The 16345-nt window shown below is 44.6% G+C and overlaps 1 protein-coding gene across 3 annotated transcripts in view; it reads right to left on the bottom strand.

The window, feature by feature from the left end:
* The window catches only part of Slc7a8 (solute carrier family 7 member 8), a 52478-nt gene that overhangs the window by 22170 nt on the left and 13963 nt on the right, over nt 1–16345 (bottom strand). For 2 of the 3 annotated variants that reach the window (XM_063236888.1, XM_003474303.5), the window contains exons 2-3: nt 11525–11729; nt 10537–10688 (exon numbers count right to left, since the gene is read on the bottom strand). In XM_063236888.1, coding sequence (XP_063092958.1) covers nt 10537–10688; nt 11525–11729 — 357 coding nt within the window. Of the gene's footprint in view, nt 1–1617; nt 1766–10536; nt 10689–11524; nt 11730–16345 lie in introns of those variants that run through there. The other variant, XM_005005650.4, reaches the window with a different exon arrangement.

The following is a 16345-nucleotide window of genomic DNA, read 5'->3' as shown; positions in this document are numbered from 1 at the left end:
TTTTTATTCCCATAATATTACTGGTCTCCTAATTTTGTTAATTAAAAGTGATACTCAAAGGCCCTGAGAGGAGACAAGATGGAAAGCCAGGGGGTGAGGGGTGTGGCTCAGTGTTAAAGCACTTGCACTAGGCCTCGGGTTCAATTCCCTGGAGGGGGAAGAAAGAAGAAAATAAAAAAGAGAAGATGAACAAGATGGAAAGGCAAGAGACGATCTTAAGAGTCCTCCATCTGAGTTCATTTTGCAAGTCACAGGTACAGAGTGGTCATACAGGATACTACTTCGTAATGGGTAACACCAGGTACTTTGGCCAAGCCTGTTCTGTGATGTCACTAGAGTGAGTCAATCCAACCGGATCAGCAGGTGGTGAGACACATGGAGTTAGGGGATTATATGTTTTGGAAAGAAAGACAAACAACATTGAGGGGAGATTTTTACTTCACTATAGACAAAAGAGACAACTTAAAATTAATCTGTCTGGTCCATTTTGAAACAGAACATCAATGAATCACTACTATCAGCAAATCTTTATTTAGAAAGTTTAAGGTTGGGTTAGGGAGCTGTAGGATGGTATTTTAATAAAGTCATACAGTACAGTATGTTCTGTACATAGTATAGTCATACAGTACTGGTACAATAGATGATTTAGTTAACCTGAAAGTTAAGGACAGCCTAAAATATAGTTGGCTGGATAAGAAGAAACCTAAATATACATGGAGTTAAGAGTTAATCCGAGTCCATGCAGCTAGTTAAGTTTAAAAATGTAAGAAGGTAGGGGATTTACAGTGGTGTAAGCGCCTGCCTGCTAAGCTGTGAGGTTTGTAAGTTTGATCCCGGTACCAAAAAAAGCAAAAAAAAAAAAAAAAAGTAAAAGGAAGTATAGGAAGAAAGACAAAAGTCAAAATAAAAATAGATAACTCCTCCCTTCAGGGAAAGAAATTTATTAGGCAAAGTGTGCTAAATTAACAACCCCTCCCTATTTCCTAGCAGAACACTAAGATTGTTGCTCCTCAGAAACCAAGAATATACATCCATTACCCACCCTCCAGGGGCTAGAAAATCACTTCCCACAAGATACCTTGTTTCTTTGCCTTGTGCTAGTCCCTTATCAATGTCAGAATCAAATATCTCCCTGAACTTGGTGAATGCATTTGGAATTCCTGGTCTAGCCGGCTCATACTGTTTTCAGGAGTGGATTCGAAGCGGCCTATTTTCCATCAGCATTTCCAGAACAAAGCCTCGCCCGGTCCCTTTGGGGAAGTGAAAACAGACTGGAGAAATGCAGGGGTGCAGACATGCCAGGGCCCCTAAATGATGGTGAAGAGAGCAAACGGAGGAGCTTTGGGAACGCGAAGGCCAGAGAAGGAAGGGGTAGAAGAGGACGAATGCTGCAGGAAAGAGCTTGAGAGGAGTAAAAAGCGAGGGCTAGGACACGGAAAAAGACGCGAAGTGCCAAGCAGAAAGCTGCTGAAGAAGGAAGCGGTGACGCCACTGTGGACAGCAGCACGCCCTGTTCCTCTCCACGAACTTCAAAACAAGCACCTTTCCGGGGTGGGCGCCTTCTCACTGGCCATAAATTTTATGGGCCCGCCCGAAGGGTTAGCTTGTCAGTCTCACCTTTTGCTGGGGCGTGCAATTCTCTGCCTTCGACTTCCTCTGGCCAGCAACCCTGGGCTCCCTAGCTCTGGGGCTGCAGCAAAAGGGCGAGGCGATGCCCCTCAGCCAGGCCAGAGGGCGGTGCACAGGGGGAGCCCCTCGACCCCTGTGGAGGGGGTGTGGCCCCGTGCGGCCTCGCAATAGGCTGGACCCAGCTCCCCACGCAGCTGCTGGTGGGAGGAACTGGGCAAGGGTTTCTAATTATGGAAAAGCTACTCGGTTTGGCCTGTCTAACCTCATCCGCTTCCAGATGGAGGAGGCTGCCAGGAGGCACTGACAGAGAAAACACCGAGCCTTCTGAGTTCTAATAGCACACAACCCCAGGCTCTGATGAGTCCGGTTCTGCCCACACAAGCAGAGGCTGGACTCAGCCAGCCTTCCTCCTCGAAGCCCTCGGGAGACGTCTTGGGGGGAAATGGTTAGGAGTGGGAGGCAGGGAGGAAGCTTCCTAGAACCATCCTAGACTTCTTCCCTGCTCCCCGCAAGGCCAAGACATTTTTCCTATGGGTGAGGGGCCACATATAGCCTTCAGGCATCCTGCCCATCTAAAACAAAGGTTTGTGTTATTGTACATGTAATATAACTTAACTGGGGAAGTTATACATGTAAATAACTTGGCTGGTGAAAGATAAAAACATCAAAACAAAGCAACAGGGACCAAAAAAAAAAAAAAAAATCAAAGCAGCTTTCTTCATAAATTATGCTTTGATCCTGGCTTCCATAAAGTACACAATGGTGCGTTTGGTTTTGAAGTAGATCTTGTCTACCACGGCAGAGTAATATTTTCCCTTTTCCCTTCTTATCCCTTCTATCGAGAAGCACTGACAACCTTTTTAAAAAGCTCAGAAGCCCCTCGAAAGGAGAAGAGGCGCTCTGAGTTTCTGTAAGGACCACGGTCCTCCAAGGACAACCACGGAGGAGAAGGTGTAGGGAGAAGGTGCTCCATTGCTCCTGGAGCTCCTCATCACCCAGATTTTCCTGAACTCTCAGCTAAGCTGCTGCCTTTGCTGCTCATCCCCTCCCCTCTCTCCCTTCCCTCTCCTGTTCCCTCTAGTGCCAGCTGCTAGACCTGGAGTTCTGCTGAATCACCAGCCAGCACTGAGTTCAGCCAAGAAGCCTGAACACCTCACTCAGCATTTTTCAAGAGCTGAGTAGTTCTCTCTTCAGCATTAGCTAAAACTCACTGCTGAACTGGTTGGTGTGGGGGAAGAAGAGAAAGTGAAGACACCCAGAAATTCAGAGAATGATGTGCCATGCCACCTAGCAGAGTCTTGTTTTCATTCTGTTCATAACTTTTCCATCCCGACCCTAAACAGTTCTTCTTCCGCAGTTCATTTCAGGTTCTCAGGGCCAGTGTACCGACACAGGACAAGGCAGATGGTGTGCACTGCACAAGGTTGTATGACTCTTCATCACATCCAGCCTTCGAGGAACGGGTGTGTCCTAGGAGGTCTGGTTGGTCCTTGGACTGGGCTTATGGCCTCTATTCACCAAGGTCTGAAGACCTGGACCCAGGCTGCAGAATTCCCCAGACGGTTCAGGTAACCCAATTCTGAGGGCTACTAGTGCTCACACTTACTAAACTCTTAAAACAATTGGGTGTAGTGCCACATCCTTGCAGTCCTCTGAGGCAGGAGGACTGCCATTATAGTTCAAAGCCAGCCTGGACTACATAGTGAGACCTTGTCTCAAAAACAAAACAACGAACAACAAAAAAACCTAAACAAACAAAATCCACCACTCTCAAAACAAATCTCATCCTCACTTCTTTCCCTCAAAACTCCAAGTGCCACTACACCACATTCTTGGTAATCCCATACATCATCTGATTTCCTGCTCTTGAGCAAATGATACAAATTTATATTAACCCTTAAAAGCTCACCAGATACCATGAATGTATAATTTCATAAACCACAGGAACAGACTCCCCTGGAAAAAATAAAGTGATCCTTGAGAATCAGCAACAAAAAGGTAGAAGAGAACTCAAGCCTCTAGGCTGGTACCCAAAAGGAAGTAAGATGGTACATACCTATTGGAAACTGAACTCCAACAAAACTTCCTGTTTCAGTGAACGTTAATCCTCTTATTTCTCCAAGCAGGAGTAGAGGTTCTCAGAAATAAGCCCTCATCTCCCAGGTTCCAGGGCAGGGGCCATGTAGGCACCCTTTTTGATTAAAAAAATACCAGTTGAAGAATAAAAGCTGGAGACCAAAAGAGGTACTATGTAGAGTCATAAATGAGGTGATCTGGACTACAGATAGAAGCATATTAAAACTAGAAAGACTGTGACTTTTCAGGTTGTGTGTGTGTGTGTGTGTGTGTGTGTGTATATAGATTTATCTAAGAACAGAGGACTTAAAGCAATGAACTAAGGTGTTCAATACCAGTGGCTCTCTCAGGAAGAAGACTTTCACAGAACTCTTGAATTCTGTATAATAAATCGACTTGCTACTATGATATCTAAATGATTAAGCACAGTACTGTTGGAGCTCAAGATGAGCTCCTGTTACAAAAACATAAAATGAAGTTAATAGGAATGCTTTTATTCCTTGGGCCATCTCATGAAGGAAGGAATACTCTTAAAGTCCTGATAGAGAAGGGAGGTAAAATGGCACTGAAGAATGCGCATTACTCTGCCCTTGTAGACATGAAGTTCAAAGGCACGGGAGGCCTTCCTCAAGCTTTAACAACAGATTTGAGTACTGAGGAGTGAATGGGAAGGGTGGCAAAGACAGGCGGAGGGAAGCTGACTCAGCCGGTCTGAGCCACACCATTTGATCCAGAGTCATTCTCAGTTTATTTCACACGTGCCCATATAAATATGTGCCTTCCTTGATTCTGCCACCCTTAATTACCAAGTCCTGCCAATTCTGTATCCTAATATTCTCCATTCCTGCTGTCCCTGTCCCCAGTCACACTGTCATCTCTAGCCTGAATTTCTGTGACTGTACCCTATTCAGTTTTCTTGCCTCTGATCTTTTCCCCCAGACAACCCATGTTTTACCCTTGGAGCATGATTCTTCTAAGATACAATCTGATGGCATCGTTCCTCTGGCTGAAACCCATCAGTGCCTTCCTGCTGCTCTTAGGGTGAAGCCCATCCTCCTCAGCAGGGTCCGTAAGGCCCTTCATGATGGAGTGCCACTTCTGCCACTGTTTCCTACCTCTTACTCTATACTGTGGCCCAAGCCACAGGTCCAGATTTGCTACTTCTTAATCTCTCCCATGAAAGTATTTTCCTGCCCCTTCACACCCTACCTTCCCCTCTAGGCTAGGCATTGGCTATCTTCAAATGGCTCATCAGCCTCAATTTACATGTCCTTTTTGCTGTGATTTGTTTCAACTCCAGTCCCCTAATTCTGTTTCTCTTACAGCTAGCTCTATAGGTATCCTCTTAGGGAGTTTACCACTTTCTACTGGAATTTTCTATATGCCTATCAGAATTATCCATAGGATTGTGAGCACCCTAGTTAGGAAACAGGTATCCCCACATGCAGCACAGTGCCTGGAGAAAAATGGACACTCAAATATTTGATGCTAATTGGATGCTTCTGTATCCACCCCACACTTGGTACCTATGGAGGACACACAAGTGGACTCAATAAATTTTCTAGTTTGTTTGTTTCTTTTTTTCTTTTTCTTTTTTTGTCCTTTTGAGTTTTTTGAGACAGGGTCTCACTATCCAGTTCTGGCTGGCCTTGAGCTCACTTTGTAACCTCGGTGGTCTCAAACCCACAATGATCCTCCTGCCTCAGCCTCCCAAGTGCTGAGATTATAGGTGTGCATCACCACACCTACCTAGTTTCTTTCCTACAAGAAAGTTCACTCCCAGAATAAATTTCAACTTATTAACATATCATATAAATGAAAAATGAGATATTAGTCAAATTAACCATTGAGTAAAACTCAAGAGACATTCTATATAATTCAATTTTCAATGCTGTCCACTTAGTTTAGGGACAAAAGGGGTCTCAGATATATAGGAATCACATTTAGACCAGTCTGAATTCCTAAGTACAAAGCTGATTTGATATTCAGATAATTTTTCAGACTAAGAAAGGGCAAGAAAGCAGTGCCACCCAGGTATCTGAGGCAGTAAGTTTAATGTTTGGGGATGCGAAGTTTGAGGCTACAGAACATAAAGGCTCAAGGGAAGATGAACAGAGATTAAGGGGTTTAGATGCTAGGAAAGACTGTTGAGCCCTCTCATGTCAAGGGATTAATTTGCAGGATGCTTGCAAAACAACTGACAATATCTTGCTTTGGGCAGATGAAGCCTTTTGTAGAGAAATTACAGGATGACTAGGGTTAGAAGAAATCCATGAACTTCTTTTCTTTCCAAATAGCTCAAGGAAGAAGTGGGAGAAATCTGCAATCCTGGAATAGTAGTGTCTTAGGAATCTCAGCAGAAAGATAGAAAACAAGATAAAGAAGAATTTTTTCCTGGTGAAATCCATGTAGAGTACTCCTTTTTTTCTCAGGGTGAAGTAGAAGAAATTTCTTTAAAAGGTAAGACATTCAGGGAAAAGAAGGGACTCTGAATGAAAAAGTTCTACTTCAGATACAGAATGTAACCGTAGGCCCAAAAGAGAAGCTGAGGCCAGGGGCTGCTGAGGACAGAGGTGGCTCTGTCTTCTGGAGAAATAGGGGGATGGGGCAGGTCCTAAAGGAAAACCTGCATCCAGTGAGGGAGCTGGGTGCACACATGAGGACTGAGGGCGTAGCTCTGTGCTAAAGACTTTGTCCATCTGCCAGGCTCTGGGCTTGGTCTCTAGCAAACACACACATGCACCCAAGCAGGTGCACACAAAACAAAAGAGAAAGAATTATCAGAGGCCATTGCTTTGAACTTTTAAGCTCCTGCACTGCTCCCTAACACATCAGAGTAAAAATCAAAATGATGCTATCTGACCTGCTAAGAATTCCAGTTAGAGAGATAACAGTCAAGCTTTCCAAACCTGCAGAATTTAACGGTAGAATGAAATTCCTTCTGCTTTTATCTTTACATAAAGGAGTAACCAGAAATAATCTGATATTCACTGATTCACTGATTAGTTATTTTCTTATTATTCTGTCTCTCTGCCCCACCTTCCACAGGCAGTAACTATGAAATGACCAACCAATCACTCCAACAACTTTTTGTTTTCTTATTTTCATTTTCTTCACGCTCTTCTGTCTGTAAAGCCAACCTCCTCTGCTTGGACCACTGGAACATTTATTCTAGTTTCCAGAATAAAGTGTTGCACAATTCTGCAATGAATGACAGAGTCATTGGCTCTGGATTCTGTGGTAGAGTGCTTATCCAGCATGTGTGAGGTGCTACCACCAAAAAAAAAGCTAATTAATATCTTTAAACTAAGTTTTGTCCTTTGACACTAAATACTTAGGTAATAACCAAAATGATAACAGGGAAGCTACAGATATAACCTGTTGATGTGAATGTCTGCATACTCAGACATGCACATTGATAGATGCATTTTATTTAGAATTGTAAAGATATTTATCCACTATTACCAAGGTCACTGGCTAGGGAAGGGGTGAGAGGCAAAATGGGGGGCATTTCTCCTTGTTGACTCCTTTTATATCTTACTTGAATCTTTTACATGGACAATATAGCCATTTTCTTAAAAGTCAATAGGAAGACAGAAGGAAAGACTAAGCAAATCCCAAAAGAAAGCACTAAAGCCAAATTTTAACATCTTCCAGTTCCCCAACTGGGCATGGTGGTGCACATCTGTAATCCTAGCATTCATGAGACTGAGGCAGGAGGTTCACTGCAAGTTTGAAGCCAACCTGGGCTACAAAGTGAGTTCAAGGCCAGACTGAACTGCATAGCTTGGCCCTGTCTCAAAAAAGACAAAACAAAACAAAACAGAACAAAACAAATCTCCCAGTTCCCTTTCCTAAGTCTCCTAAGTCCTTCCTCCCACTAATATGCTTGCTGTGGAGAAGAGAGAAAGGCTTTTCATTTAATTAAAATGTAGAATTTTTTAACTGCCTGGTGGCCAGGGATATTCTGCTGACTCTGCATTGAATAATCAGCTTTGACCTAAATAATAGAATAACTCAAATTGGCAGCTGCAGCTGCCTAAGCATGATCCAAATCTGCAGTTCTTTTTTCCCTCTCTCCCTCACTCACTCCAGGCTCCCGCCAGGCAAGCCAGCTAAAGCAGGTTCTTTCCACCCTTCCACTCCTACCATCTGGCTCGTCTGGACTTCATTTCTCATCCTAAACGGGCCCCAGCACAGGGCTAGACTTGATCCCTCCTCCTCCCTCACAGCCTTGTCCTGGGGCTTTGCCCACCCTCTCTCCCTGTGGGGCTCAGTGCCCTGTCCTCCGGGGCTCTGTAGGATACATTGGTGGCATTTCTGCAGAGAGAGTGCCTTTCCCCAGTGCCTTTCATTGCTCAGAGGATGAAATCGATAAGCCAAAATGAAACAGCAGGAAAAAAAGCTCTCCTGTGTAAGCACGCTCGTGCCACACCCCGTTCTTCGCGGTGAGTGTGTTGCACTTGTGTGTGTGTGTGTGGGGGGTTGTGCATGGACTTGTGTACCTCGCTCTGCTGCAGCTCCAAGAAGCCTTCGCAGCTGGAGGACAAGGACATTGAGGAGCACGAAGCGTGGAGCAGTTCTCCACTTCCTCTAAGGAAGTAGCAGAAAGAAGGGTGAGTTTAGGATTTTTTTGCTTATGAAGGTAGAAAAATACTTAAACCTGTGTCTGGCAGACACTGAAAAATGCCCATCTTTGAAGGACAGCAGTGACTGCTGTTAAGCTGGAGGCAAACGCCTTATAGTTCTACTGAGAGGGCAGAGGAGAGGACAGGTATGCTTTACGGACTCTTCCACCACAAGAAAGAGAGAGCTTGTCACTTTGTCATCTGCATGGATTCCAAGTTTCTTGTTGGCTCGGGACTGGCAGTGTAGGTGAGGGGCAGCTCACAGCAGGGGCTGTGGGCAAGCCCTAGAGCTGGCTACAGGCAGGAACTACTCTTGTCTCTTGAGATAGTTTCGGGCCAGGTCTGCTGTGAGGGGCTCACGGGGGCTCCCACTACTCCAGAGGGTCTTTGTGCAAGGGTTCAAGCCCAGGGCAGGTTTGGGGACTACAAAGGCACTGCACAGCAGCTGGCAGGGACCGAACATCCTCAGCACTGCTGATTCCCAGTAGGAGGGTAAGGGTGGCCTCTTGTTTGAGATACTTCAGCAGCATCAGCAGGAAAAAGGAAATGTGCACAAGACACAGAAACAGCAGTGGCCAGCACTCATGTGGTTCCCCTTCCTCCCCTGTTAGCACGGCTGATGGTAGAAACAGCAACTTTTCCTGCTTTCCCACGCCCTCCTTTCTCCCCTCCCTGTAGCTCTGTGTTTGTTTTGTTTTGTTTTCCTGAGACAGGGTCTCACTATGTAGTTTAGGCTAGTCTTGAACTCATTAAGTGGCTCACACTGGCCTCAAATTTGTGGTGATCCTCCTGCCTCAGCCTTCTGAAGACTGGGATTAGAAGTGTGCGTCACCAAACCTGGCAGCTCTGGGTCCAGCTAAGAACAAAGTGACTGACATGACTGGGCCCTTGGCACCCAGTGCTATATAGAGGCACTCAGTGCTGTAGGGAGGCACTTGTCCCTCATCTCACACTGTCCATGTGCTCCCGAGACACAGGCTTATAATCTCCTCTCACAGTGGGGCAGTACAGGTAACTCTGCAAGCACTCGAGACACTGCAGTAAGCACAGGTGGAGCAGAGATGCAAGCCCAACAGCCTGGTTCTGGGGCCTGTATCCTTCTGTCTCCAAGTCTATGGGAAGACCTGACCCAGCACAAGGACTAAAGTCCCTGAACAAGGGTCTCAGCCCCACAATGTAACTTGCCTTGGTGGTATGGGGGGGCGGGTCCTATCCCAGGGCTGACCCCCATATCCAAAGAGGGCACAGTTGCCAATAGAACCCACAACTGCCTGTCCTGTGGGCAGTATTGAGGGTAATGAGTGGTCTTCCTTCTGCCTACAAACCAGTAGGATGAAAGGAAGATGCCTACAGGTGGTCTTGTGTGGGCTCTACACTTAGCTGAGGGTCTGTACATTAGGTGTCAGAAGACAGGAACCAAGCCAGCTGTGGAAGTGCAGCCTCTGAAATGTTATCTGAGTAATTGCTTGAGAAGTCAGCATTTGATTAAATGCTGAGGGTAGAATACTCTTATCCAGGATCAAGCCCAGAGATAAACTCTCTTCTCAGGGAGTTTAAAGTGTGAGTTGGCAAGGTGACAGAGAGGTAGACCGACTTCTGCCAGAAGCCAGAGTAGTCCTGCTGGGAGCTGTAGGAGAAGCCTGAAGGATGCAGAGTACAGGAAAGGGGGAATCAGGAGCCCTGAACCCCACTCAGCCTGTTGGGCAGTTTCCTTATCTGTTCTAGGGAGATAACAATATTGGCCCAGCTCACTTTATGGATTCATCATGAGACTCAAATCAGATAATATAGGGGGAAATGCTTTGTTCCTACAAAGAACCAAGTTAGTGAATATTACCATGCTTCCAAGACACTACTTAAGGTTTTTCTTTTTAACACCAGATAATTGTTTCAAAACTGACTCATCCAAAACACATTTGTAAAAAATACAAAGAAAAGTAATGGAAAACAACAACAACAACAACAAAAAAAAAAGGAGGAAAAGAAGGAGCACCAGAGACATAGGCCACCAGAAGGCTGAAAGAGGCTGTGTTGTTTGTTTTTGATGCAGTTCAGACAGTCTTTGAACTCACTATGTTGCCCAGGTTGGCCTCAAACTCACGGTGATCCTCCTGCCTCAGCCTTCTGAGTGCTGGGAATACAGGTGTGTGCCACTGCACCAGGCAGGAAGCTGTTTTGAAAGCAAGACACAGAGGACACTTACATAAGCAGATGGCGGCCAGGAGTCGAAGTCCAGACTCTGGAGGGAAGCAGGTGGGGAAGAGTGGCTGCAACACATAGTTGGAGAAGGTGAGGGCGATGACAGCTTGGTTAGTGGGGTAGATCACTAGCACAGCGATCCATAGCCTCAGGAACCTGAAGGAGAAAAAGGACACTATGCCAATGGGCCCAGGTAGGCGGGGATTCAGAAATCATCAGAGGAAAGCTTGGCTGAGCTGGTGGGCAGACATGAGCAGAAGCAGGGCCCTGGGGACGTGTTTCTTGTTTTCAGGAATGCTGAAGGCTCCCTCTGCCTGGTCCCACTCCCACCCAAAATGAGACATCTAACTCTCCACAAGGGCAATAAAATGATTTCATGATGAAGAGCTAAGTTTCAGCTAGCACTAACACAAGTCTTGGCATTTTTTTCTCTTCCCTTTCTTTTCATCATCTCTTTCACTCTGCCCCCAGCATCCAATGGTGTAAAAAATAAATTTGCAATCTCAGGGATCTAACAGCCAGGACATGTTAAGGGTGTGGCTATTTAATGCCTCTGCTAGAGAAAATGGGAGGCATCTTCCACACCCTTTGGCCCATAGGTGAGGGCTGAGTTCTTTAGCAGGGTTGTAGAAGCTAAGAGAACCAAAGATCAGGGCTGTACTTTAGAGGTAGGCTATCGTCTATGGCATGATGAGAAGATGGTGCATGTATCTTAGGCAGTCATCCTCATTTGTTAAGATAAAAAGACCTTGTGATGGCTTTCCCTGGCAGTCTGTGGTCAGTGCTGTCACACAGTTTTACTTGTTGTTGCTCATAGCCTCTTGCCCACCAAGGCCAAGATAGAGATTAAGAGTTCAACCTGGTTTCTCTGTCACTCTCAGGCCATCAAGAAGATACAATGTTAATATGAAAGCAAAAGAGAAATCTAACCTCCTTCTGCACCATTTTTCTCCTTTCCCCTCAACCACTCAGGCCTCCTCAGATATGCTTACCCAGCTAGTCCTCCAAAGATGTCCTTGACATAGGAGTAATCACCTCCGGATTTGGGGATGGTGACTCCCAACTCGGCATAGCAGAGGGCTCCCATAGCTGTGATAACACCTGTCACAATCCAAACGATGAGAGCAAGGCCCACAGAGCCAGCGTTCTCCAGCACACCCTTTGGTGAGACAAAGATTCCGGAGCCAATGATGTTTCCTGCACAGGGCACCAAAGGTAAGAAGGAAAGTCAGTGAGATCAGGAAGGTTGGCAGGACTGGCATATTTAGGGTGGTCACATCTCTGATATGATTCTAAAATGCCTCTGAGATGTGTAAATGACCTTCAAGCAGTTGTGTCTAGTAAAAATTCTCCCAAAAGTAGGTAAAGAGAAGCTGCAAACAACTTGTATTGATCAGGAATTTGGTCAAGTTCTTTACACATGTCATTTGAATCTATGGAGTCAGGATAACATTTCTGAGCCAGGAGTGGTGGTGTACTCCTGTAATCCCAGCACTCAGGAGGTTGAGGCAGGAGGATTGCTGTGAGTTTGAGGCCATCCTGGACTACATAGTGAGTTCAAGGCCAGCCTCAACTATATAGCAAGACCTTGTCTCAAAAAGAAAAAAACAATTCTCACATTTGACAGGGGAGAAAACAGTCTCAGAGATACTAAGTGAGCTGCTGACATCTCTGCAGTAGTAAGTGATGGAGCAAATGCTGGCTCTCAGGATACTCTTTGTTTTTTTTGTCTTTTTCTTTTTTACCAGTACTGGGGATCGAACTCACAACTGCCTGCTTGCAAGGCAGGTGCTTATGCTGCTGAGCTAAATCCCCAGCCCCTCTCAGGATACTCTTAGTGGGCTACACAATGGTCCATCCAAAGTGATAAAAGTCTCTAGATTGACTGAAAATAACAAAAGTGAAAAAGTGAGCTGGTCTCACATACAATGGACCAGCTGGATGACTTCAAAATGAGTCAAAGAGCAAAATGTTTTGGTGGCACCACACTGACTGGGTTTTCAAAACCTAGACACAACAGCCCCACCCTAAATGAAGTACATAAAATAATCCTTTAAAAATAATTCCAGTAGTCTGGAAATGGTTTGTAGAAATACAATATGCAAAGCCTCAGCACTATATTCCTCCAAAGGTCATTCCCCTCCAGTGTTTCACGTGACCATCACAACAACCTTTCACAATTCAGGAAGAAGACGAAGAACAAGTATTTCTCAATTTACAAACCAAGAGACTAAAACACAGAGGGTTAAACGGCTTTCTCCAAATTCCATAGTAATTCATGGGCAAAATTGGATCCTGGAGTCTCCTGAGGCTTAAACCAGGGTTCTTTTCACTAATCCATTTCTGCTGCTGTGTGCACGGGGTAGTTTTCTTTTGGAGGTGAGGTCTGTGGCAAGTACTCAATGGGTGGCCCTTGGGTTGTGTGCTGTGGACAGAGGAGGAGTAGGGAGCAGTTTCTGGCATGCATCTTCCCAAATTTTCCTTTGTATCTTTCTTATTTTTCTCTCTGGTACTGGAGATTGAACCCAGAGGCCCTCTACTACTGCTCCCTATCCTCAGACCTTTTTATTTTTTACTTTAGACAGAGTCTTGCTGTCTAATATGGCTTTGAACTTGCGGTCCTCCTGTCTTACTTTGTCTCCTTCTAATGATTAAAAGTGGTGCTTTTTGCCTCTATGATCATATACTTGAGAAGAACCAATTTAGAGGAGGATGGATTTATTCTGGCTTCAGTCCACAGTCAGAGGGTTGTATTGCTTTTAGAACTTTGGCAAGGCGCAGAAATATCATGGTGGAGAACAGGGTGAAGGAAAACCATTCACCTCATAGCAGCTACAAGGCAGAGAGGGAGTACAGCTGAGGAAGGTGCTGAGGACCAGATATAATCCCTGAGGTTACGCTCCCTGACCCATTTCCTTCAAATAGGGCTCACTCTTGTTTCTATCACTCTGCCATATTGCCATGAAATTGACTTCATGAATGGATTGATCCACTTATGTAGTTAGAGCTCTCAATATTCAGTAGCTTCCCCCAAAGCCCATCGGCAACCAAACCTTCAACACACTGGGCCTTTTAGGGGAAAATTTTAGAGCTCAACCATAACAGAAGTAATTTGGATCCCCTGGACAGGTGATTTGAAGTTCTCTCTCTATACCCTGCCCAGCTGTACCACTAAATGCCTGATGGGGAAAGCACAGGTTGTATAGATCCAAGTGGAGAGGCAGAGTTGGACTATTACAAGGCCAGTTCTCAGAACATCTTAAAACCCCAGCATCTCTCTTTAGTGGTTAGAGCCATATCTGAGGGCATGGTCAATTTTCAAATATTGACTTTCAGACCTAAACCATAATCCATCTCAATTCAGTCCTGAAACTTCCACTCTTAAACTAAAATTCAATAGAGGTCAGGCATCTAGCTACTGGAATTAAAGGGAAAGAGAAGAGATTATTGACACTCTAAAACGAACACAGAACATGCTACCCCTTTCCAAACTATAAAGTTGTAGCACGAGATAAGTAAAGAGCACAAGGAACAGTTCCAGAGAGCAGAAAACATCACCAACCAGTGAGGCTGAGACGGAGTCAGAGGGCTTGTGGCCAAAGCTAGAAACATTTCGGTTTTGAACATGTCTTGCGTATTTTGTGAGCATTCTATCCCAAAAGAAGTTACTTACAGGAAAGAAACTAAAAAGAAGAAACGACCATCATATCTGTGATAGAAATATCACAGAAAGAGTAGAGACAAAGAAGATCCTCAGGGGCACAAGTTCTTCAAAGGCTTTCCCATTTACCGTATGTTTATGTACACTCCTAAGATAGAAACAAGGAGACGTCTTTCAGCCTCCTGTCCCCTCCACCAGTTCCTGTCTGTGGTCTGAATGAAGTACTGACTTAGCCAAGACTAAAAGACCTGCTCACAATGGCCTCAGACACGGTATGTTCGGCCAGTGCAATGATGCTTCGCCTGCCAAAATTAAATATAGCTGTTCCCTGAAGACACCGAGCACTGAGAAATGAGAGAACTTGAGACAGGATTGCTAAACCTGCTGGAAGAAGACAGGAAATTCTTTACCTAGCAGGCAGCTATCAAAAGAATTATCCATAGGTCATTTCAAAGCCAGCAAAGGAAAGCCATAGAACTAGGGTTATGAAACTAGCTTAGGATTGCTGTATGATTTTGACTCTTTAATCTCATGACAAATAAATACCTGTGTCACCCCTTCCCTCAGGTCATACCAAAAATGTGTAAGTTTGGTAAACCCAGCACTTTACTGTCAATACATGAGGTAATAATTTTCACATAATCTTCAGATAACATTTTTTACATTATACCTGTCTAAAGGACACCATATATGTTATTGCTTTGGAAAGTTTGTAATTTTCAAGTTGTAATTTTTCTTGCTGTTGTTCTATTTTTCTTCATACTTGAACTACCAACACATATCCACACAAACCCTCTCCTTTATACTCTAAGTAGTTAAATAATAAACTCCGTAATAGCAGCAAAAAAACCCACCCTAGCTTAGGGGGTTAAGAAAACAATCAATACTAGGAAGAAAACAAGATTTAACTTTGGTCTTTAAGGTACTAAAAAGGAGACGGGCAGGGAGCAGCTAGGAATTTCTTAGAGCCAGGAATGATTGTCTCAAGGAGCAAAGTAGGCACGTGTGTTACTTAAAAGATCTGATCTTCTCAGGAATGAGGAGTCAATGTTCTACTAAAGGTTCCTGGCAAACAAACACGGCCATAGGGATCAGCAAATCAGTTCAGTGAGCAATTGTTTCCTGCCATAGGACATTTCTAGAGTGTGTACTTTCTCCCTGCTTGTAGATTGCAGGAGCCACTGGAAGATGGGATGACCAACAAACATCAGGTGCCTTTTGAGGGGTCTGACCCACTTCCTGCCTCTCTCTTACTCTGAGAGACTGGCTCTGTAGGGAGCTGGTAGAGTGATTGGGAGGGTCATAGTGGGTTAGCTTTGACTTAGGAGACCTCATATTACAGAAGTTTGGCTCCCCTTCCTTCAAAAAAAATCTTAACTTTAGCTAAATTAAAATCACGAAGAGAAAAGCTAAACAAACTTTGTCTCTCTCCATCTTTCCCTCTCTCCACTACCGACTCTCTGGATAATGAGGACTAAACTAGGGCCTTTGTGCTGAACCCATCCCCAGTTCTTTTTTATTTTTTATTTTGAGGTGAGAATCTCACTAAATTGCTAAGTTTCCCAGGCTGGGTTTAAACTTGTGATCCTCTTGCATCAGTTTCCCAGAGTGCTGGGATTACAGGCTGGCACCACCACATTCAGCTGCTTCTCCCTGATTCTAAAAAGTCACTGCCTCGAAAACCAGAATCTGAGACTTCCTCTACGTTAGCAGCCTCTGAAACTTGTGCAGAGTGAGAGTGCTACAGCAGAAGTATGATCTGGAGCCAGAAGGAAATTTACATTGTATTTATTCAAAAACAATTCCTACTAGATACAGTCTTTAGTGTGACTGATTAATATTTCTCTTCCCACTAGACTGTAAACTCCAAAAGCAGAACTGTGTTGCTTTTCTCCTCTGTGAGGGTTTCCTTGCAGAAGACAGTCCATAAGGTTTACTGAACACATAATGGCAGACATCATTTCTTGCCTTTTTCTTTAGAACTTCCAAATCCTGTAACACTATTGAGCGATTGTTTGGCAGCACATACACTGTAATACTTGAGTACCTATTATAGGCAAACGAATAAAGCAACTCACTTATTTTGCTGCTGAGGAAAGCAGACTGGTCATTATTACCACCTCCAATTTGTGGAGGAAGAAAGCAAAGCAAC

This window comes from Cavia porcellus, unplaced genomic scaffold (genome assembly GCF_034190915.1).
Source record: "Cavia porcellus strain 051 isolate PalLab524CR breed Dunkin Hartley unplaced genomic scaffold, mCavPor4.1 scaffold_26, whole genome shotgun sequence".
Classification (NCBI taxonomy): domain Eukaryota; kingdom Metazoa; phylum Chordata; class Mammalia; order Rodentia; family Caviidae; genus Cavia; species Cavia porcellus.
This window is presented reverse-complemented; position numbering and strand designations above follow the sequence as displayed.